The sequence below is a fragment of the Stenella coeruleoalba genome (assembly GCF_951394435.1).
Source record: "Stenella coeruleoalba genome assembly, chromosome: 17".
Classification (NCBI taxonomy): Eukaryota; Metazoa; Chordata; class Mammalia; order Artiodactyla; family Delphinidae; genus Stenella; species Stenella coeruleoalba.
Window position 1 is genome coordinate 31942313 of NC_137163.1, and position 22005 is coordinate 31964317.

At 46.9% G+C, this 22005-nt stretch overlaps 1 protein-coding gene across 10 annotated transcripts in view; it reads left to right on the plus strand.

Annotated features, from left to right (window-relative positions):
- Positions 1-22005, plus strand: part of DPYS (dihydropyrimidinase) — a 169413-nt gene that overhangs the window by 136337 nt on the left and 11071 nt on the right. For 8 of the 10 annotated variants that reach the window (XM_079901517.1, XM_079901510.1, XM_079901516.1 and 5 more), the window contains exons 10-13: positions 6134-6299; positions 13780-13902; positions 14760-15246; positions 19207-19247. In XM_079901517.1, the coding sequence (XP_079757643.1) occupies positions 6134-6142 (9 nt within the window). In that variant the 3' untranslated portion in view covers positions 6143-6299; positions 13780-13902; positions 14760-15246; positions 19207-19247. The remainder of the gene's footprint in view (positions 1-6133; positions 6300-13779; positions 13903-14759; positions 15247-19206; positions 19248-22005) is intronic. The other 2 variants (XM_079901520.1, XM_079901521.1) reach the window with 2 other exon arrangements.

Below are 22005 nucleotides of genomic sequence, written 5' to 3' on the forward strand. Positions count from 1 at the left end.
GGAGATGGAAAGGATTTTCAGAGGGAGCCAGTGTGGAAGCAGAAGACTGAGGATCTCTGTTTGTTGCGTACCGGGCTGCAGGGTACCTTCCTGGCGCTCAAAGGGCTGAGGCTGCTGCCGAGTCACTAAGCGCATAGAACACATTCAGGAAAAGCATTAGGAGCACGGCTTCCCCCACTGAGGGGGAGAGGCGAGTGGTGGTGGGAAGAGAGGTATTCCAGACAGAGGAAACAGCACCTGCAAGCTTATGGAAACCAATGAGAGGGCTACAAAAATCTGGATGTGACTGAAGTATACGGGGCTAGGGACAAGTGGTCACAAGTGATGCAGGCAAGCCTGCCAGGGCCACATCTGTGACAACCCATCATGTCAGGGGGCTGATTTAGTCCAGAAGGTAACGAGAGCCCTTGAAGCAAGATGTTTTCATTCAAACAAGAAGGTCCAGAGTGCAGTGCGGTTGGCTGATTGGGTCATCGGAAGCAATGCTGGGGGTCCAAGACAGGGAAGAGTCAGGGAAGGAGAGTCGGAAGCAGGCTGGTGACCATGAGGGCAGGAAAAAGAACAAAGTCCTGGAAATGGCCCTAGACTTTGGTGACCAGGAGGTCACTGGTGCTCTGGGAGGAGCCATTTCAGTAGAGGGGTGGGGGAAGGAACCAGGAGGAGGCGAGGCGCAAGCCAAAGGTTACTGTGTAGCTGTGTTGAGGACGGAAACGGAGAGGGGAAGGCAAGTCCTAGAGAGGCAGTGATCTTGGTTTTCGGAAGAACAGAGAAAACTTAACATATCAAGCTCACAAAGGAGATCAGATGAGGAGAAAAGGAAGAAACTGGTGAGGATGGTCTCAGCCCTCTTGGGGAAAGAGAAGAGGGGGCCTTCTGCTCAAAGAGAAGGGAAGGAGACAGAGGTTGCTGGGTCGAGGAGAGCAAATCTGGGAGCAGCTGCTGGAAGAAGTACTGGGATGGGGGGAGGACCCCAGACCCCAGGGCCCATCACGGGCAGCCAGGGGTTTGGAGAGCCGCCTGGCAATGCCCAAGCTGGGAGTGGGAGGAAATGGCCAATTGGGTTTAGACCTTAGAGACACCTAGAACTGGGTGCAGCTTAAGGCTGGGGGGCTGGGATGCAGGTGAATGAGATTCAGCTATTGCTGCAAGATTTCTTTCCGGTGCTTCCAGTGAACTTAGAGAATAGAAAAGCTATGCTCAGTGGAGAATCTCAACCCGATTCAGCTCAAATGTTCCTTAAAGACTCTGAGTCTGCAATTAGTGGGCTGGACTCTTTAGAGAGCGTCTGTACGCCGCAGATAAATGGCTTCAGAACAGCAATGGTCCTGATATGCAGGAACCATCCTGATTCCAATGCTAGGGCCTGCTGGCCACCAGCCAACTAAGACTGGGGCCCGAACTTCCAGGGCGTCTCTGGAATTCTGCCTGGGATGGCCGGCAAGGAAGAGTCAGTCACTGCTGCAATGACTGTACAATCCTGGGCCCAGGAGCATCTCCTGTTCTTTCTCCTGCTATCAGGAATCTCTGCCCCACAGAGGTGATTTTCGATCTGATGAGCCATGAAGCATGGATAATCTGAGGCTCACTTCAGACGCACGTGATTCATCCAGCCCAAAGATACCTCTGGAGAACTGAGATCGGGAGAGGGTGTTTTGTGAGGTTGCGGGGTCTGGCATTAACAAGGGAGGTCACTTTGTCCATTTAGTAGCTTTTAACCTCTTAAAAATTGTTGTAGTCTTCCCTGAACGACCTCTTCGAGACAATAAGTTCCATATGTTGAATGAACAGAGAATTCTGTCCCATGAGGCCAGCTGTGCCACCTCTGTTCTAAAACTCTCTCCTTTTAATTTCAGAGCGATATTCCCAGGTCTGTTTTTTCTGAGCTCATCCAAGTGATGTCCTTTGTCATTCTAGATCTTGATCATTTCTGCTGCTTCAGTACTGAAGTCTTCCAGTGTTTAGTACTCGCTTCTGTACTGACACCGCTCCTAGCCTAGCACCTCCCACCTCCCACCTTTGCCTTGTGTCCTCTCCGGGACCTCTTCTAGCTCCATCGGCTTTTCTTCCTATTCAAGTTCACTTTTTCAGGCATAACTGGGCTAGGTCCCGGGACTCCCCTAATGAAAGAGGAGTGGTTCTAGAAGCTCATGTCTGGCCGTTAAGACATGTGCCCGCATAAGGCAGTCTAGACAGAAGGACAATGAAGTTATATAGAAAGGCCTGTGGGAACCCCAGTGAGCATCACTGAACCCTCTGGGGTAGAGGGTGGAGGAAGGGAGCGCCAGAGAGAACAGAATTTTATAGATGGAACCATACAGGGGAGACACAGCCCAAAGATGGGAAGCATCTGTGTCCTCAGTAGCATCTGTAGCACCTGAACAAACCCTTGACCCCCCCTCTGCCCCCAGAGCCCTGATAAGAGAGACAAAACATATTCAATGGTTCAAGCCAGTTTTTTAAAACGAAACATTACTTTTTAGAGCAGTATTAGGTTCGCAGCAAAGTTGAGCAGCCAGTACAGCGATTTCCCCCGTACACCTTGTCCCACATATGCACAAGCCACCCTCACCATCGACATCCCACACCAGAGCGGAACATTTGTCACCACTGATGAATCTACATTGACACGTCATAACCACCCAAAGTCCATAGGTTATATTACAAATCACTCTTGGTGTTGTAAATTCAATGGGTTTGGACAAATGTGTCCACCATTATAGTGGATACTCAGTCGGACAGAATAATTTCACTGCCTTAAAAATCCTCTGGGCTCTGCCTGTCGATCCTTCTCTCCCCACCAACCTTTGGCAACCACTGATCTTTTTATGGCCTCCATTGGTTTTGCCTTTTCCAGAATGTCATATAGTTGGAATAATAGAGCATGTAACCTTTTCAGATTGGCTTCTTTCACTTAGTGTTATGTATTTAAGTGTCTTCCATCTCTTTCCAAGATCAAGCCATTTTCAAGTACCACTTTATTAAGGTATAATTGACATACAACAAACTGTACATAATTTGATGAGTTTCAATGTCTGTGTACACCTGTGAGACCATCATCACAAGCAAGATAGTAAACATACCCACCCCTTCTGAAGTTTCCCTGTGCACCACTGTGACCCCTCCCTCTCTCCCCTCCCCACTCCACCCTATCCGCAGGCCACCACTGGTCTGCTTTCTGCCTCTATAGATTAGTTTGTATTTTCTAGAATTTTATAGATGGAACCGTACAGTATGTAGTCTTTTTTTTTTCCTTTGGTCTGTCTTTTTTCATGCAGTGTAATTACTCTGACATCTCTCCATGTTGTTGCAGATATCAATGGTTCATTCTTTTTTATTGCTGAGTAGCATTCCACTGTATCGATATACTACAATTTGTTTATCCAGAAACCTGTTGATGGACAGGTTGTTTCCACTTTGGGGCTATTAAAAATAAAACTGCTATAAACATTTGCATATAAGCCTTTGTATGGGCACATGCTTTCTTTTCTTTGGGGACAATACCTAGGAGTGGTACGGCTGCATCGTATGGTAGGTGTCTGCTTATCTGTCAAGTTTTCTAACGTGGTTGCACCCTTTTACATCCTCTCCAGCAGAGTGTGAGAGCTCCAGTGGCTTCATGTCTTCGTTAGCACTTGATATGGTCCGTCTTTTTAATTTAACCCACTCTCATAGGTGTGCAGTGGTGTATCAATGTAGTTTTAGTTTGCATTTGTCTAGTGACTAATGATGTGGAGCATCTTTTCATGCACTTATTTGCCATCCCTATATCTTCTTTGGTGAAGTGCCCATACTTGTCTCTAATTCATTTTTAATACAACTGCCACAGTAACAATTTCTTTCTGTTGAAATATGTATCTTCTTTACAAAAAAAAAAAAAAGCACATTCATTGTAGAAAATCACCCTTAACTTTACCATTCAAGATAATTCTCTGTTCATTTTATACATTTCAAATATTTTTCCAATTTGTAACTTGCATGATAATTTCATTTATAGGTTTGTTTTTAATATATAGAGGTTTTTACAAACGCTTTCACTCTGTCTTTGAAGCCATAATTATAAGATCTACTCTCCCCACAAGTTTTGTTTGCTTGGTATTCCTATTTAAATATTTAATCTAATATTTATTTGATAAGTTATAAACTGGGAACTCATATTAGTTTTCTATAGATGTAACAAATGGTCACAAACTTAGTGGCTTAAAACAACACAGATTTATTCCCTTATTATCCTGGAGGTCAGAAGTCTGCAATGGGTCTTAAGGGATTAAAATCAAGGGGTCAGTAGGGCTGTTTCTCTTTCTGGAGGTCCCAGAGAAGAATCTGTGTCCTTGCTTTTTGCAGCTTCTAGAGGCTGCCTACATTCTTTGGCTAGTAGACCCCTGGATCTTTATCTATTCCGCTGTCTCTGAAAAGATACACAAGAAACAGATTAACTGTGGTTGCTCCTGAGGAGAGGAGGGACCTGGGCGGCTGAAAGACAAAGGTTGAGGTGGGGGACTTTTCACTGCATTCCTCTGGTATATTTTGAATTTTGAATTGCATGCACTACTGCCTATTCGAAAAATAAATAAAACCTCAACAGTAATAATAAAAATAGTCATTAACTATAAAATAATTTAATATATTGCATAATTTTACAAATATATTAAAGTTCTATATATAAAACAATATGTCAGTAACTTACTATAGTATTAATATTGGAAAAATAAGTAAACAGTAAAGCAGATGGACTGCATTTGAAGCCAGTTACTAGCTGTGTGGTCTTGGACAAGTCACTTACCCTTTCTGAGCCTCTGTTTTGCTCTGAGCACAGTGACGTCTGTTACTGGGCAAATTAGAGTCAGGTGGATAGTGGGAGCAAGGGCTGGCACTGCGCACGCGCGGGGAGCTGATGCCTGGGGTGTGGATCGGCTCTGGGAAGTGGGAGGTGCTGGGCAGAGGACTGGAGGGTAACAGAGCAGGGCCTTCGTGGGGAGGGTGAAGCAGCCTTGGGCCAGCAGTCCCTCCTCTGGGAAGCAGTCACTCTGGTTCCAAAGGCAACTGTAGCCCGAAAGCCTGCAGCGCTGGTCCCACAGTGGGACTTTCTTAGTCCCTGGCCTCTTCTTGGCCTCTTTCCTTTCAGCCACCAACAGGATAAACGCTTTGAGTTTATACGGCCCCAGACGCCTGCCCAGGCCGAGTCCCTGATTGCTTCCTGGCTGGGGCCGGAGGATAACTGAGAAGCCAGAAGGGCTGTCTAGGCCCCTTCCCCGCGGCCCAGTTACTCCTGAATTTCTCCTCCTTCCCGCAGTCGGGCGCCCCCTGCCGGCGCGCGGGCCGTCAGCGCCTTCCCGGCAGTTCTTTATTCTCCGGAAGGAGAGGAGTCAGGAATCAACTAGTGGGTCATGAGTTAGGGAAGTGGCTTCTTCCTTACCTCGTTTTGGTCGTGGGTAAAACTGAAGCACCAAAAGTTTGAGTCACAAGAGCAGGGCAGGGAGGCTGGGCTGCCGGGAAGTCCAGCCCCCGACCCACCGGGCTCAAGCTGCGCTGTCCTTTCACCTCCTAACCCACTTTTAAAAATCAAATTAGCTCACAGAGAGAACAAGCTAGTGATTACCGGGGCGGGGGACAAACTGGGGTGGGGTAGTGAGGGTAAGGTACGCTCAAGGATGTATTGTACAACTCTGGGAATATAGCCAATATTCTGTAATAACTGTAAGTAGAAAGTAACATTTAAAACTGTATCAGGGCTTCCCTGGTGGCGCAGTGGTTGAGAGTCCGCCTGCCGATGCAGGGGACGCGGGTTCGTGCCCCGGTCCGGGAAGATCCCACATGCCGCGGAGCGGCTGGGCCCGTGAGCCATGGCCGCTGAGCCTGCGCGTTCGGAGCCTGTGCTCCGCAACGGGAGAGGCCACAGCAGTGAGAGGCCCGCGTACCGCAAAAAAAAAAAAAAAAAAAAAAAACTGTATTAAAATTTTTTTAATTAAAAAAATTAAATTCTGTAAAGGGAAATCAAAGATGTCTTGTTTTCATCTGGTCTCTGTAGTCCCCTCCCCCCAGCCCCATACAGTTGTTCAGTTGTAACCAACAGATTTATTTGTTCATAAATAAGCAGTGGGAAAATGGAAATGTCTTAATTCTTCCTTCTCTGTAGCATCCCTGACTCACTCAGACTGGCCTCCTGTAGCGCCTTGAAGAGAGCTAGATTTAGAAGAAATATTACTTCAGCTCTCAGGATAGCAAAAGATCTAGCCAGGAGGCAGAGACTCTGGAAAAGTGCTAATAAATTGTTACTGCCTGCTATTAAAAGGATCGATAAGGTAAGGCCAGAAATAACTGATGGGAGGGACTTGGGAAGTGGCACCTGGCAGCTCAGAACACCTCTGGCTGGGGCAGGACCCACCTTCTTCGGCAGAACCTTGGGCAGCTTCGTTCATTGCTTTGGAGATCAGTAGTTACTGATGCTGGTTATGAAGAATTAAATCAGATGTCATGTGGGGCAGTTCAGGTATCAGGGAAATTGCCTAATTTATGTCTGTAGCCTTGAAAATGCACCAACATACCTCTTCTGTGATTGTATTCGGGATGCTCTCATGGGACAGAATTGGGGTATGGGGTGCTGTTTCCTTGTGAGGCTTCCCCAGGACAGGAAGGAGCCCAGGTGTGCTGCTGGCTTCTGCACGCCTGCCCAGCTCGTGCATCTTGTTCCTTGAGACTTCCCTGCCTTTCTGTATGCAGGCAGCCCCCGGGGGAGGCAGTATGGGCCCCACAGCCAGACGGACACGTGGTGGGCCGGGCTCTCCTGTGGGACTAACCTTTCTTCCAGTCAGCACACCTCCCAAGATCCAAGAGGACCAATCCATGCATCCAACAGCCTGAACTTTTTTTTTTTTTTTTTTTTTGGTGATGTGTGGGCCTCTTACTGTCGTGGCCTCTCCTGTTGCGGAGCACAGGCTCCGGACGCGCAGGCTCAGCGGCCATGGCTCACGGGCCCAGCTGCTCTGCGGCATGTGGGATCTTCCCGGACCGGGGCACAAACCCGTGTCCCCTGCATCGGCAGGTGGACTCTCAACCACTGCGCCACCAGGGAAGCCCTAACAGCCTGATCTTTCAGTCACACACATCTCTGTCCATCTGCTCACTTTTTTTCCTGGTCAACTGTGCCAGCAGAGAGGCCTGTGGTGGGATTCCAAAGTGCCCCAGGAGGCTTGTTAGCTGGAAGTCCTGCCTGTCCACCTCCTCCAATTCTTGCATAGAACTCCCAATCTTTAGAACCTCCAGAATGCCTTGAGCAGACCACATGTTTCTACCGACCATCCTCCCAACACAGAGAAGTGTTTGCAGTCTCAAGGATCAGCGCTGGGAATCAGCTGTCCCTGCAAAGAGCAAGACCATGAAACAACGGGATATGAATGAGGTGCAAAGTGAGGGGCTGGGTCTATGGAGGGTGGCTGGGCAGGAAACTCCAGAATCTGGAAGTTGCCTGAGGATGTACGAAAAGGCAAAATAGGCCAGTTATGTGTGGCGCCCTTGCTATCTCCTCTTCACTTTCTTTTGCACATGCCCTTCAATGCTTAGCTCTTCTGCTCAGGGAAGCTCTGGATTTTGTTGCTACCTCTTTCCGGAGGTGGCCAGGTTCAAGGCCATTCCTTTCCCTTTCTCCCAAGCAAGCGCAGCCTGCTTTCAGCAGGAGCCCAAGCTCACCAGCAGCCTGGGTGTCATGGGCTTACTGGGAAACCGTTTCACAGGCATCTGAGGAACACTGAGTGTGCACAGTGGCCTGGGCTGCCCACATAATGACAGTTAGTGGAGCTACTGCTCTCCTTACTGTGTGGGGAGCATTCTGAGTGCTAGAATTATCCCTTGCCCAGAGCTACTCAACATCCCAGTCCTGGAGCCCAGATCTGGCCCAAAAGCCAGGCTCTGTCCTCGACACTTCACCCCTCCTCTTCTGTAGGGGCCTCAGGAAGATGGATCTCTTAACAGGGGCAGTGAAGGCTCTAGACTGACAAGGGAATGCCTTAGGGGCCCAGATCCTTGACCTTTGCTGATAATGGTACATAAAGATCACAGGAAAGCCAGGACCTGAGGAGGTTATGGCTGGGAAGTGACCAAAGACACTGGCAGCTCCTTAGATCACCCTGGGGCTGCCTGGCCTGCTGGGAACAAAGCTGGAATACTCTTGATCTAGGGAAATACAGCCTAAAACAGCCGTTCCCCAGGTGATATAACCAGAGCCTGAACAGGGAGAGAATCACAGGCAGGCAAAGGGCCTGGCCTCTTTGAAGGGGGAGTCCAGCACGGAAGGCCCTGGGCAGGGGCGGGGGAATGGGGGTGGGGCAGGTTGCAGACATGGAGGTCTGACCACGCCAAGGCCGAGAACAGCCCTCAGGAGATCCACACTCCTGGGGTTCGCTGGACCCTGCCCGGCTTGCCGGAGGCCCAGTGCAGCCTGGAGCTCTGATGTGCCCGTGGACTTCCAGTTGGCATTTCTACACTTTGTAGCAGCCAACTTGTGCAGTTGGCAGCGTGCCACAAAACAAGTTAGGAAATTGCAGAGGGGTGGCTGACAGAGACAGCTGCCCATCCTCCTGCCTGGAAGCTCATTTGGTGGGAGCCGAGGGTTCATCCACACGTGCCCGGAAGGGAGGGCCCTTGGGCAGCAGGGAGCAGGCCCTGGTTTGATACCGGCGGCCCTTGCCAGCAGGCAGGGGCACAGATTGGTGAGGCTTTGGGTCCCATAAGGGTGGAACTGGTGACCAGGCATTTCAGGCTCTGTCCTCCACTCGGCCTGAAGGTGACAGCTCACCCTGTGTCTGGAGAGGCTGGGCGCTTCTTTCGGTGAGGCCTTCAAAGACGGCCAGCTTCTCCCTCCTGGGGAGTCTCGAACCAGAGCCTGTCTCCAGCCTTTGGAGGCTATGAAACAGCCTCACTTCTGTTTTCAGAGATTCACTGCTGGAACCGTTCATACCACTCACCACTCCACAGCGTGGAATGACACAGAGTGGCCCCTGGCCAAAGGGTCATCACCCCAAGGGGCCTCGTAGGCAAGTGCGCCCCTGGGAGTCAAGCCAGTGTGCGTGTGAGCTCCTGCAATGCCACGTACTAGTTGAGTGGCCTTGGCCTAGGGACTGAATCCCTCTGAGGATGAGAATCAGAATTCCTGATTTCCTCCCTGCCTGCCTGTCCTCCTCAAAGAAGTCACATTCCAGGAGTCCCCAGGCCAGGTGGGTTGGAGGAATAACATGGAGGCTGTGAAGGGATGGAAGCACCCATTGATCCAGGAGAATCCAGTGTGTGAGTACCAAGCAGTTAGCATCCGGTGGACCCAGCAGGGATGGCCACCCCTTCACACCCTGCCCCGCTGAGATGCAGGGCACATCCTGCTGGGCACTCAGCTCCTGCCTCTGCAGCCAGGCCAGCCCCAGGAGGGACTAATAACAGTAATAGTGATTATAGCCACCACCCGCTGACCCTGACTCTGTGCCCGACACTCTTACAGGCAATTTATATCTATTACAAACTCATTTAATGCTAACAACAATGGTAACTCATTTAATGCCCTGTACTGTTGTTATCCAATTTATAGATGGTGAAACTGAGAAGTTAAAGGACTTGTCCAAAGTCACATAGTTGATAAGTGGCAGTTCTTAGATTCAAACCAAAGCAATCCAGCTTGACTCAAGAGAGTGCTTTTAAGGACTAAGCTGAGGTGTCTCTTAAGGATACCGTCAGCACCGCTGTCAACAAAGGCCAAGTGCAGAATCATGGAGGAGCATGTTCTGGGGACCCAAGTCTGTTCCATGTACAGAGCACAGGGCTCTGTCGCCTTACCACCAGTGTAGAATAGATGCTCTGGAGCCAGGTGGCAGCCAGCAGAGCTAAAGGACAGCCTCCCTCTGGGGCTGGGAAGAAAGAATCCATGGAGAGCTCCTTCCCTGGGTGTTGGGCCCCTCCTGAGCCCCTCCATTGACACTGAGCTCGGTAATTCTGCTCCGAACCCTGAAATGGAACAGCACAGGCCCTGACAAAACAGCAAACCCTGGGGAGAATAGCAGCAGAATTAGAGTAACAAATGCCTAACTCTGCGGCGGGAGCTACATAAGCATTAGAATGGAAATTAACCTGGAGAAGAGAAAGCTCGAATGGACTTTAGGGACTGGTTTTTGTTTTTTTTCCATTCCATAGATTGCCTTTCAGAGAGAAAATTAAACACTAAACAGAAAGCAAATGTTCCAGGGAAGAGGGACTCTGCTTTCCCGTTGGTAGCCCGAATGCTCAGGCTGGGCTTGCCTCTGAGGTCCCCATCAGACCCGAAGCCTGGTGCCATGGCCTACGTGTCCCGGCCACCTTCTGCATATACTGTGGATGTCGGGGGTGATGAGGGCCTATCTCTATATAACTAACCTTCAGTAAAGGGAGCTGAGGCGGGACAGCCATAACGCATCAGCTGAAACTATTAGAGCCACTACTTGCTGCCTGGGATGATCCCAGCTCTAAGGGGAGCTTTTATGAAGCTGCAGAATTCCCAGGGAGTCTGCAGGACTGGGGCATCCCAGCAGAGAAGCAGCAGCCATTACACTAGTCACAACGCCCTCAGCCTGCCGTCTCTCCCCACTCCTCCCCCACCTCCATTCAGTTCCCGGCCTCTGCACCCTAATTATTCGTGGGCTGGGGGGTGGAACACGCAGAGGCCCGACTCTCATAATTATATTAAGAGCTTTTGACAGGACCAAGCTTTCTGGCTTCTATTTCTGTCTTGTTGAAATTCTACTGTGCTGAAATAAATGTGAGGGGAAGGATCCGTCAACCCTTTCTGGAAAACAGGGGAGACAGCAGAGTTTATTGTGCGCCCAGCACTCCCATCCACAGGGAGATTTATGGCTTGTCCTCTTGACTAACAGGAAGATTGCCCAGACTGAGGTCAGGTGGGAGGTGGGAATGTCTCAGAGTTAAATGTATTGCATTCAGTTTTATGCCAATATCAAATCATAGGGCTGAAAGTGACCTCCAGGGGCTCTCTGGCCTACCCCTGTTCCTATCTCATGGGCTGGCTCTCTCCTTGCACCCCTGTTCTTGTCTTGACCTGACACGTGGTAGTTTGCCTTGTCAGGTATAAAAAAGGTTAGCGCTGGCAAAGTCAAGGCCATTGGCCAGGACCTTCAACTGGCATGTTGGCCAAGGTCCTGACTGCCTTCCATCCCCAGCCACCTGCTTCTCTGACCTCAAGGGAGTTAGCAGGGTAAGAGCATAATGGCTGACACTGCAGGACTCCTGCAGGGAACAGTGGAGGTGGAGGCATGAGGGTAAAAGGTCAAGAAAAGCCCCCTGGACAAATAGTCACCTGCTCTCCCTGAAGACCCGCACAATAACCAACATTATCGATTATATACCATATGCCAAGTCCTGAGTTCAGCACATAGCATGGTGCATCTAATTTAAGCCTCATGACAATGCTATGAACTAAGCATTATTAGCCCGTTTTGGAGATGAAGAAGTAGAGGCTCAGAGAGTTTAAGTAACTCATCCAGTGTCATACGGAGAGTTTCATGATTGGAATTGTATTTATAACTCAAGTTTTGAACCCAGACAATCGCGGGTCCTCAGACCAGCTCATTTTATTATTATTTTGCTTTATTCATTAGCAAGTTTTGCACCCGTGCATGAGTAAGTGACATCATGAGAATCTGTGTCTCATTTTCTTCATCTGGGGCCACATGAGCACAGACTGTGGACTCGGACCTGCGTCTCCGCCACTACTTGCTCTGTGACCTTGGCACCTCACAGGGTCTGCTTTCTGTCACCCAAATAGAGCTAGTACCTCCCACATGATAATGTTGCCAAGCACATAATAGATGCTCAATAAATGGTGTCGTTTACCGTTATTATCAATAATAATATCTTTATTTCAGTCTTATTTAATCGTCCAGCTCCAACAAGAGGGATGACGCTCTTGTACTTTATGCATTTATTTAAATGGATCTGTTTAACCATTAGATGGTGGCTTCATTTGAATGGAAGCCTCTAGAGTCAGGGGCTCTCATAATTTTCTGTGAAGCCCACTCTCTCCCATTTCCTCATCTTCATAGCACCCGCCTTGTAATATTTATCATTTGGGCCCAGATTAGGTCACAGAAGGGCTGCAACTACTGACAAGCATGCGTAGGAATGCAGTCAGTCCAAACAAATATCCACAAGGAAACCCACCAAAAGGTGAATTCATTCCAACAACTTTCGAGTAGGAGAAAAAAACAAAGAAACGGTTGGAAAGACGAGGCCCACTGGCTTTGACTAAATGCTTCACTTTGGCCTGGATGTTTTGTCCTCAGGCAAAGCCCGCAAACACCTCTGGCTGAATCTCTGCACTTCCTGGGTTCTGCAGCTATGTCCTACGAAAAGGAAATGGTTTCTCCGAAAACCCAATAACCCGCCTCCCGCTGTCCTGCCTGTAGGTATCAGGCAAGCACCTATTTAGGCAGGAAGGGAGACAGCAAGCAGAAATGAAGACGTTCCTCTTTAAGTGTATGAGGTCAGGTGTAGCTCCTAGAAAATCAAAATCAGGTCTTTGGAAGAAACCTCATTCCAGCACAGATGGTCTTGACTGACAAGCCCAGCCAGCCTTTAGAGTGAGAGTTGAGACAAAGCTAAAGTAACAGGACTTTCCACCAAGGTAAGAGGTATTTCAAGGGGAAAAGATGTTTTAAACCTGCATATTCATACTCAAATCCCTGGGCTCCCTTTGCCTTTCTTTTTTTCTTCTATTAGATTCATTTTTCTAAGGTCTACAGCAATTATCTTGAAAGGGAAATTTTAAAACACTGCACCTTGCTCATGGTCAGGCGGCAATGATTTTTTTTTTTTTTTTTCCTAAATTGGATCACCCATTTTGTATTTATTCATCCCTCTTGCCTCCACGTCTCTCTCTCCCCAGCTCTGGGACAGGCCCAGAGACATCACTCCCACGAGGAGCCATCTTTGAGTCAGCATCACTCTCTAGCTCCATCCCATTCTCATCCCTCTATGTCAGTGATGGTGGGGAGACCTCAGGGCTGATACCCAAAGGCTGGAAGGCACAGGGTACACTCACATGCCTGGGTTTGTATCCTGGCTCCCCGCTTAGAGCTGTTTGAGCTTGGGCAAGTTACTTAACGTCTCTGGGCTTCAGTTTCCTCATTGGTAAAATGAGGAATGAGAACTAGAGCAATTAAGACAAACAAAGTGTGCTTCCAACAGTGCCCAGCATGTGAGAAGTACTGGGTGAGTGGCATCTATTATTAATAGCCATTATTAGCCATAGATTCATAATATAATCTCATAGATCTCTCTACTCACATCATCCCAAAGACTATCTGTGGTCATCTGGGATGATACCCTTTGGGCATAAGAGCTGGGCGTTGCACACCACACCATGTGTGCACACCACACAGTGTGTGCCCACCACAGAGAGGGGTTTCCTGAGGCCCAGAGAGGCACCTTTGCTCAACCAAGTGAGGGCCAGGACTGGAGATCAGGTGGCCTCATCCTCAGGCTGAAAGTTACTAGTCAGCCTAAGATTTAAAAACTTTGGCAGAAGAAGAATCACTCTCGAGACTCAAATCACATGAAGCTGAGCCTGGGTACGTGTGTTGTGCTCAAATGAAGCAGCTTATGATGTGGGTATTCAATTGCTATAATCTGTTCTAAATTTAAGCATGCAAAACGTCAAGTTATCTCACTATTTTGCTTCAGTTAAAAAAAAAAAAGATTTAGATTTATGACTGGATATTACAAGAACTGCTGCTTCATTTCAAATCCTGGCAGGTCCCTCCAAAGAAGCAATTGACTAAGAAGTCACTTCCTGAGCTGAAGGTCAGTGTGTTGGCCCTGGAATGAACATCGGTGCACCAGTGATAAGAGCCAAGTGCTCTCTCCTGCCATTTTCGGGTGAGGTTGGGGGGAGGCCTTGAGGCTCCAGCTGCTCCTGGCACCACCTATGCTCCCCATATGGCCCCCAGCCCCCTCCGCTGTGCCCCTCCCACAGAGCTCCACGGGGCATGTCTGTAAGACCTGGGATGCTGCATGCCCTTGCCCTCAGACCCTTGGCAAGAGTGTACCCATCTGAAAGGGCTCCCCTGGACTTAGTGCTGGGGCCTAAGGGACAGTGCCTGGCTTTGGGATCCCGAGTCACTTTTAAATGTCCTTTCAATGTCTGGGAATTCAAGAAGGTACCAGGGTAGGTTAAATATATTTCTCCTGGTTTATGTGTTCTTGGGTAACAACCTTTCAAAACATCCCTTTTCCTTATCAAATGTCTGATAAGAAAACTTCCAGATGGCTAAAAATCCCCTTTAAATAGACAAAGGAAATGGGACCTGGGAGCATTTTTTATTCACTTTCTAACCAGGTCTGGTTACCCCCTCTGTCTGGTATAGATAAGCAAACATTTACTTGTTTGTAACTTAGAGCCAGGAGGGCAGAACTCTGTTGTGTATCTGGTGCTTTCACAGCTCGAGTAAGAGTACTGTCAATCATAAATTGTCAACGGCTCCCCAACCCCAAGAGCTGCTCCAAAGACCACCTGATCTAAAGTCATCCCTGATCAATTGCCATTTCATCTCCCCATCTTAATTCTCAGCACGACTCCCCCAAAGTTTTCTTGTTTGTTTGTTTATCTACGGTCTCCAGAGCACAAGAATGTAAACTCCTGACGTCAACCTTGACCACAGCTGTGTCCACGGAGCCCAGAACAGTGAGTTGTTCAACACTCAAGGCTCTTTACTGTGTTAACCCTTGTTATGCAGGAGAGGCCAGGAAACAAGTGGAGAACCAGAAGAGGAAGGAAAGACCCATGGGGTAGGGGAACATCTGGATATCCACCAAGTAAAGGAAGCTGTTTCCAGGAGAAATCCAAGGAAGGAAAAATCCAGAGCCTGATGACAACGTGGGGGTAGAAGAGGCTAGAAGGGCCGGCTTCCTTCCTTCTGCATTGCTGGACCTACAGGAATAAACAAGAGTTTCAAGCCTCAACGGAGCTTTTCAGTCACGCTTCTCCTTCAGCAAGCTGCCTGATGTTCACGTGATCCTCTTTCACATCCTCTGAGCCCATAAATAGTCTCAAAGCAGCTGCTGGAATCCCTCCTTCCGTCTGCTCCCATCGCCCCTCATCATAGCCACAGGGGCTGTGGCATCAAAGGTCACACTGGACAGTGTTGGGAGCGTAACCCTGTGGGTGGCCATGCCACCTACCTAAGCTGAGAAGATGGCTGCATGGACCTCACACACTGAGATGTAAGTCAAGGAAGAGCCCACAGAGTGGGGGAGGGAGTTAGGCCTGGGGACAGTGCTCAGGAGCATTGCCAGATGCAGCCAGGAGGGGCTTTGAGCAGTGGATTGGTCAGCTCAGGCTGCAGAACAAAATACCGTAGACTCGGTGGCTTAAACAACAGAAATTTATTTCTCAGCTCTGGAGGAAGGAAGTCCAAGGTCAGGTGCCAACAGGTTTGGCTTCTTCTGAGACCTCTGTCCTTGGCTCACAGATGGCCACCTTCTCACTGTGTCCTCACAAGGTCTTTCCTCTGTGCATCTCTCTGGTGTTTCTCTGTGTGTCCAAGTTTCCTCATTTTATAAGGACATCAGTCATATTGGATTATAGCCCATCCTACTGGCATCATTTTAACTTAATCACCTCTCTAAAGACTCTATCTCCAATCACATTCAGAAGTACTGAGGGTTAGGATTCAACATATGAATTTAGGGAGGACACAAATTAGCCCATAATAAGCAGTGTAGGAGCATGGAACCATGGGCACCACTGGCTTTGGAGGTTTGAAAGGGTGGGAGGTGGAAAAGAAAGAGGCAGTAGCAACTAGAACCAAGGGTGAAGTCCGGAGTTTAAAACCACCAGTTAGAATTGGGATTGTGTTACAGGTTGACTTGTTCCCCCTCCCTCCCCCAAATATCTTGAAATCCTATCCTCTAGAACCCCAGAATGTGGTCTTATTTGAACGTAGTGTCTTTACACAGGTAATCAAGTTAAAATGAGGTTATTAGGGTGGGTCCTAATCAAATGTGACCGATGTCCTTATAAAAAGGGGAAATTTGGACACAGAGAGACACACAGAGAAGGAAGATGACGTGAACATGGAGGACTAGAAGGAGCAATCTACGAGCCAAGGAATGCCAAAAATTGCCCGCAAACTACCAGAAGCCGTGTAGACAAGTAAGGATTCCCCTACAGTTTTCAAGGGGAGCATTGTTTTTTGACCTCATAATCTAGATATTATTTTTTTATAACATCATTGTAAGATTTTTCCAAATTCAGAATTTAAAAAAAATTTTACCTACCCTTCTTTCTTGTATCTCAGACCTATTGAGGATTCTTTTTTTTTTCCTCTCTTTCTCTTTCTGTCTCTCTTTATAGTATAGACTTTAGAATTTCAATTAGTAAGCGTTTGGAGGTCAACGTCCTCAGTGTTTATCTGAAAATGTCTTTATTTTGCCTTTGTTCTTGAGAAGTAGTTCTGCTAAGTATTTCTGTCTAGCTTGACAACTATCTTATCTGAGCATACTGAAGATATTGTCTTACAATTTTCTGACTTCCATTGTTGCTGCGAAGTCAGCTGTCAGTCTAATTATCACTTGTTTGTGGTTATCTTTCCTTTCTCACTGGCTGTCTTAAAGATGTCATTGCCTCTGATTTCTGCAGTTTTGCTATGATGTGTCTAAGTACGTTCTTTTGTCTACCTTCCTCTTAGTTATTCTGCTTGGAAGTCATAGGGCTTCCTGACTGAAGATTTGTGTTTTTCATAGTATTTGGAAAATTTCTCTCTCTCTCTCTCTCTCTCTCTCTCTCTGGGAGAGGAGATATGCTAATCAACTTTTTATTTTAAAACAATTTTAGGTTTACAGAAGCACAAAGATAGTGTAAAGATAGAAGGTAGTACATATACCCCACACCCAATTTCCCCTATTATTAACATTTTACATTAGTAAGGGGCAGTCTCATTTGTTTTAAAATTCTGCTTCTTACCAGTTCTCTTTGTCCTCTTCTTCTATAACTCTCATTAGATGTATATTGGCATTTTTACACTATCTTAAATGTTTGTTAACCATTCTTTCATATTTTCTATCTCTTTTGACACCTCTTCTTCCATGTAATTTATTTAGACCTATCTTCCAGTTCACCAATTCTCTCTTCAGCTGTGTCCAAACTGCTGTTTAACCCATTGATTAGTATTTTATATTTCATTTATGATAGTCTTTACTTCTATAAGTTCTACTTGGATATTTTTCAAATTTCATCTGCACATTATCACTTTGATACCTGCTGCTCCTTACTAGTGTCTTTAATTCCTACTTTGTTTCTTTAAACAGGTTGTATTCTATATTTTACAATCCCAATATCTGAAGTCTTTGTAGTTCTGGTCTTTATTTTTTATTCTGACTCTTATTCATGAAATATTGTTTCATTTTCTCTTTTGTGATTTTTTTTGTAAATGCATATTTGTTGCAACTCTATCAGTGAAAATTAAGGCCTGGCTTGAGAGCATGACTAGTGTTTGCTTATGCCAAATGGGGGAACAACAGCCAAGAGTCACCTAAGTGACAGTTCTTAGGTTGGGAGAGGGGTTACTTGTCTAAGGTCAAGACAGACAGTTGTCCCTGTTGTTTGTCTCTGAGTGCCATAATGGTTCCTGCGTTTCTAATTTCCCTTTCCTCTGTGGGTGTAACTCTTTCTAAAACCTATAAATACTTGTGGTGGCCTTTGATCTGCCTCCCCCCTTTGAATCCATCCCCCTGGGCACTAATATTCTAGACCACTGGGCTGCACACAATGCCCCCAGGGTTTACTTGCTTCTGTATTGTGCTGACTTACCTTCCTGGATTCCTGCAGCTTTTCTGCACCAGGTCACCACCACAATGCTCTCTAAACCACACATAATGTGTATACTTTATATTACAAAACACACCCTAAAATATATAATCATGTACATATTTAAATAACATATATTATATATACATGTTTATGAATATAAACAACTGAGCAGTTATTATTATGCTGAAGAAGACATGGAAGGAGTAGGAAAGAAGGATGAGTTCATTCATACTAGGGCAGCAACAGCAAAATAAGACAGACAAGGATTTGCCCAATATATTTACACTCATGAAGTAGGAGCATGAGTGGGATACCTGTTTTAGTATCTGACACCTTGTTAAGGTAAATAAGAAAAGTTTCATTAAGAATTCCAGGGCTTCCCTGGTGGCGCAGTGGTTGAGAGTCCGCCTGCCGATGCAGGGCCCTGGTCCGTGAGGATCCCACATGCCGCGGAGCGGCTGGGCCCGTGGGCCATGGCCACTGGGCCTGCGCGTCTGGAGCCTGTGCTCCGTGGTGGGAGAGGCCACAACAGTGAGAGGCCCGCGAACTGCAAAAAAAAAAAAAAAAAAAGAAAGAAAAATAAGAATTCCAGACATGCCAGCAATAATTTTTGGATGTCATGGTTTCCACACAAGGGAGGGAAGAGGAAGGCTGGGAGGATGACAGGGCAGCTTCCCTGTGCTACTGACTTTGCCAGCACTTGAGCCCTGGCAGGGAGTTAGAAAAAGCTGATGTTAGCAACCTCAGGCATATGACTAACAAACATTCCCAACCCTTCTTGATCCACTTCTTAGTTCTCTTTCCAATCACACTCAGCAAAGTTGCACTTTTACCTTCATAGCTCATTATCTGAGTTACCATTGTTCCTGTTTCTCTCAAAGTCGGTTTCCAATTCTCAGAATCTCTCTTCTCAGCTCTCCTGACAGCCCTTTTCATAGGTATATAAATATATTTCTCCTAGTTCTTCTTCAGCTCTGTGTGCCCGGGTGACCAAGGCAACACACGGCTATGGAAGTGACTATCCCTGAAATGGGGTCAGATAATGAGAAAGTGAGTGTGTTTAGGCCTCTGATGCCCGGGGATACAATGGCATCCTATCTTTATGTGTGATTTGAAGTCAGCTTGCCTTTGAATGAGACAGGTCTGAACCATCACTGGTGCCAAAATAAACTCTTTGTTTACTCCAAGCCACTAAGGAGCACACTTTTAGCTCATCTCTGTTGAGAATGCTGGATCCCTGTGACAGTCAAAGAGGCTTCACTTTTGGCAATGAATAGGAGGCGCTGCCATGGTGATGATGCTCCCCGACTTTTATTTTCCATTTGTGGCTTCTCAAAGCTGAGGCCCTGGTGAACTTTTCCTCTCTTTTCTAGGTCATGAAGAGGAAACCTGGATTCTAGATGACTGCAAAGAGGTAAAATATCTCCAAAAGATAAAATTCTTTCCAAAAGATCTTAATAACAGAATGGTGCTATATTTTGTGAAATCATATTACAAAATGAATTTCGCTATGATGGAGACAAAAACAGACTAACAGCAATAAAAGCATAGCTTACCTTAAGAGACAAAAATAAAGGTATCCTGTATTGGCCATTTGTAAACTTTTATAAATTCTCTGTTTATGTCATTTTAAAATCCTTTTTTTCTTTTAGATTATCTTTTTTTAAAAAATTCACCTTTCTTACTGATCTCCATCTGTGCGGATAATAGTCTCCAACTTGGTGGCTTAAAAAAAAAAAAAAAAGACTTTTTTCTATCTTTACTAGAGAAGTTTTGAATTTTATAAGCTCAAATCTGTCAATCTTTTTTTTTATGCCTCCTGAATTTTTTGGGTTTTGTTTTGTCTTGTTTAGGAAGGCCTTTCTTATCTCAAGATTACAAAGAGATATTCTAATTATCTAGGTTTTCCTTTTACATCTTGATCTTTAATCTACCTGGAATTTATTTTTGTGTATGATATGGGATAAGGATCCCACTTAATTTTTTTCCTTTTATGAGTAGCCCTCATTGCTCCTTACTGGCCTGTTTGGCTGCCTTGAAAAGATAAGCCTGGAAATAATCAGCCTGCAAGGTATTCCTGAGATCAGCAGCAGGATTCTGTTCTGTTCTAACTGCGTAAGTGGTAGGGTTATTTTCAAGCGGAAAAAGTGCAAGTGAAACCAACCATGAATGCTTAGTTGTAACAAACATGAATAACTTGCTGGTTTTCTTCCAGAAGATGCTCTGACCATAGGGCTCTACCACCTCAAATTCATTTCCTTTCAATTTTAAAAGGAATTATTATACATTTGCTTTATACCCTGAACACTGGGAATGATCGTACAACATACATCCCCTATGCTCAAAATGCTTAGTCTTATGGGAAAACCAATTATATATCAATATCTATATCTATGTAATATAAATATATACACATGCAGCTGAGTTGAATAAACACTCTAAGGCAGTGTATATTAATGCACTATGATGCGGTAATGAATTCCTATCTCCCCTCCAAGTCCCCGAGAGGGTAGGATGGTGTCACTGTCGTTTTCATTGGCCTGGAACAAAGTAGGAGCTTGGTAAACGTAGGCTGAATGGAATTGAAATAGCAGGTAGCATCGGAACTGAGAGAAGAGAGAAATCTTCATAGTTAATAAAGGTCAGAGGATGTTTCCTAGAGGCGACACTGTGCTGGCCCTAAGGATCTGGAGAGATAGAAAAGAGGAGGGAGGGGCTGCCAGGGTCATCTGACCCTGAGTATTGTCTCCCTGGGAACCAATTTTCTCTGTTCTCACATATCAGTTCAGGTTGTCTAGGGGGGACTCGAAAAGGTGCAAACATGGTGTTGATCTCTCTCAATCATCAAATGCTCCCAGAGCCCCGTAGCTTTTCAAACCCGTGGAAATAGATTCTCTGGGACCAACGTCCCTACTGACGCTCCTCTCTGCAGGAGCGACCAGCCGAGCGTGAGTCGCACGCGGGAATCCATCTGACACAGGGCTTTAGCGCTGTGAGTACACACTGTGCTCACAGAGCAGAAGATACAAAACACCCTTGGCCGTCTCGTCAGAAGCCCGAGTCTGACGTCTCCTCCCACAGCCATTGCTAGTGTCAGTCACCAAACAGCAGCGGGTTTTCTGCCCAAGAACAGGAGCGACACAGCTGGCCCTGGAGATGCTGAGCCTTCAGGTCAGCCCTGAGGAGGACAAGGAAAAGAGACTGAAGACAAAAGAATGGACCCGGGCTTCCCTGGTGGCGCAGTGGTTGAGAATCTGCCTGCTAATGCAGGGGACACGGGTTCGAGCCCTGGTCTGGGAGGATCCCACATGGCACGGAGCAACTGGGCCCGTGAGCCACAGCTACTGAGCCTGCACGTCTGGAGCCTGTGCTCCGCAACAAGAGAGGCCGCCATAGTGAGAGGCCTGCGCGCTGCGATGAAGAGTGGCCCCCGCTTGCCACAACTACAGAAAGCCCTCGCACAGAAACGAAGACCCAACACAGCAAAAATAAATAAATTAATTAATAAACTCCTACCCGCAACATCTTCAAAAAAAAAAAAAAGAATGGACCCAAGCCCACACCCTAAGTCAGAGCCCCCTGAATTTGCCTGGCACATTTCCTGGAACATCAGGACACTGGGAGAAGGAGGCATGTGGCTGTGACCTAGGCCAGGAGAATACAGGTTCATGCAGACCAAGCTCCTCTGCACCCTTCTCTGCTAACGAGGAGCCTGTGCCCAGCCTGTTGGAGCAGAAAGGTGGAAAATCAGACACACTCCTGGCCTCCCACGGGCGAGAGGATGCTTCACGGAAGGCCCAGGGAATGATGGGCTTTTCTCTCTCTTGAAGGGTGCTATTGACCCCGCCCAGCTCTGCAGGGAAAGGGTCTCATTTCCAAAATGACCATTGGTGATTTTTCTGTTTTAAATTAGATTTAGCAGAGTGGCTTTGGGCATTCACTTACCCTCTTCTGTTTTCCTTCTCTCCTACTGGAAATGTGGGACTGAACCAGGATTGTGAACACAGCATGGCTACACAGGGGCTGGGGTTCTCTGACCCGCACCTTTGCTGCCCTTTCTGAGCTCTGCTTGAAGCCAACTTCCCGCCATCAACGCATGTACTGAAAGCAGAATTTGTCTTCTGAAACCTCCTGGGCCAAGATTTCCCCAAATTGCTGGCATATTAAAACGA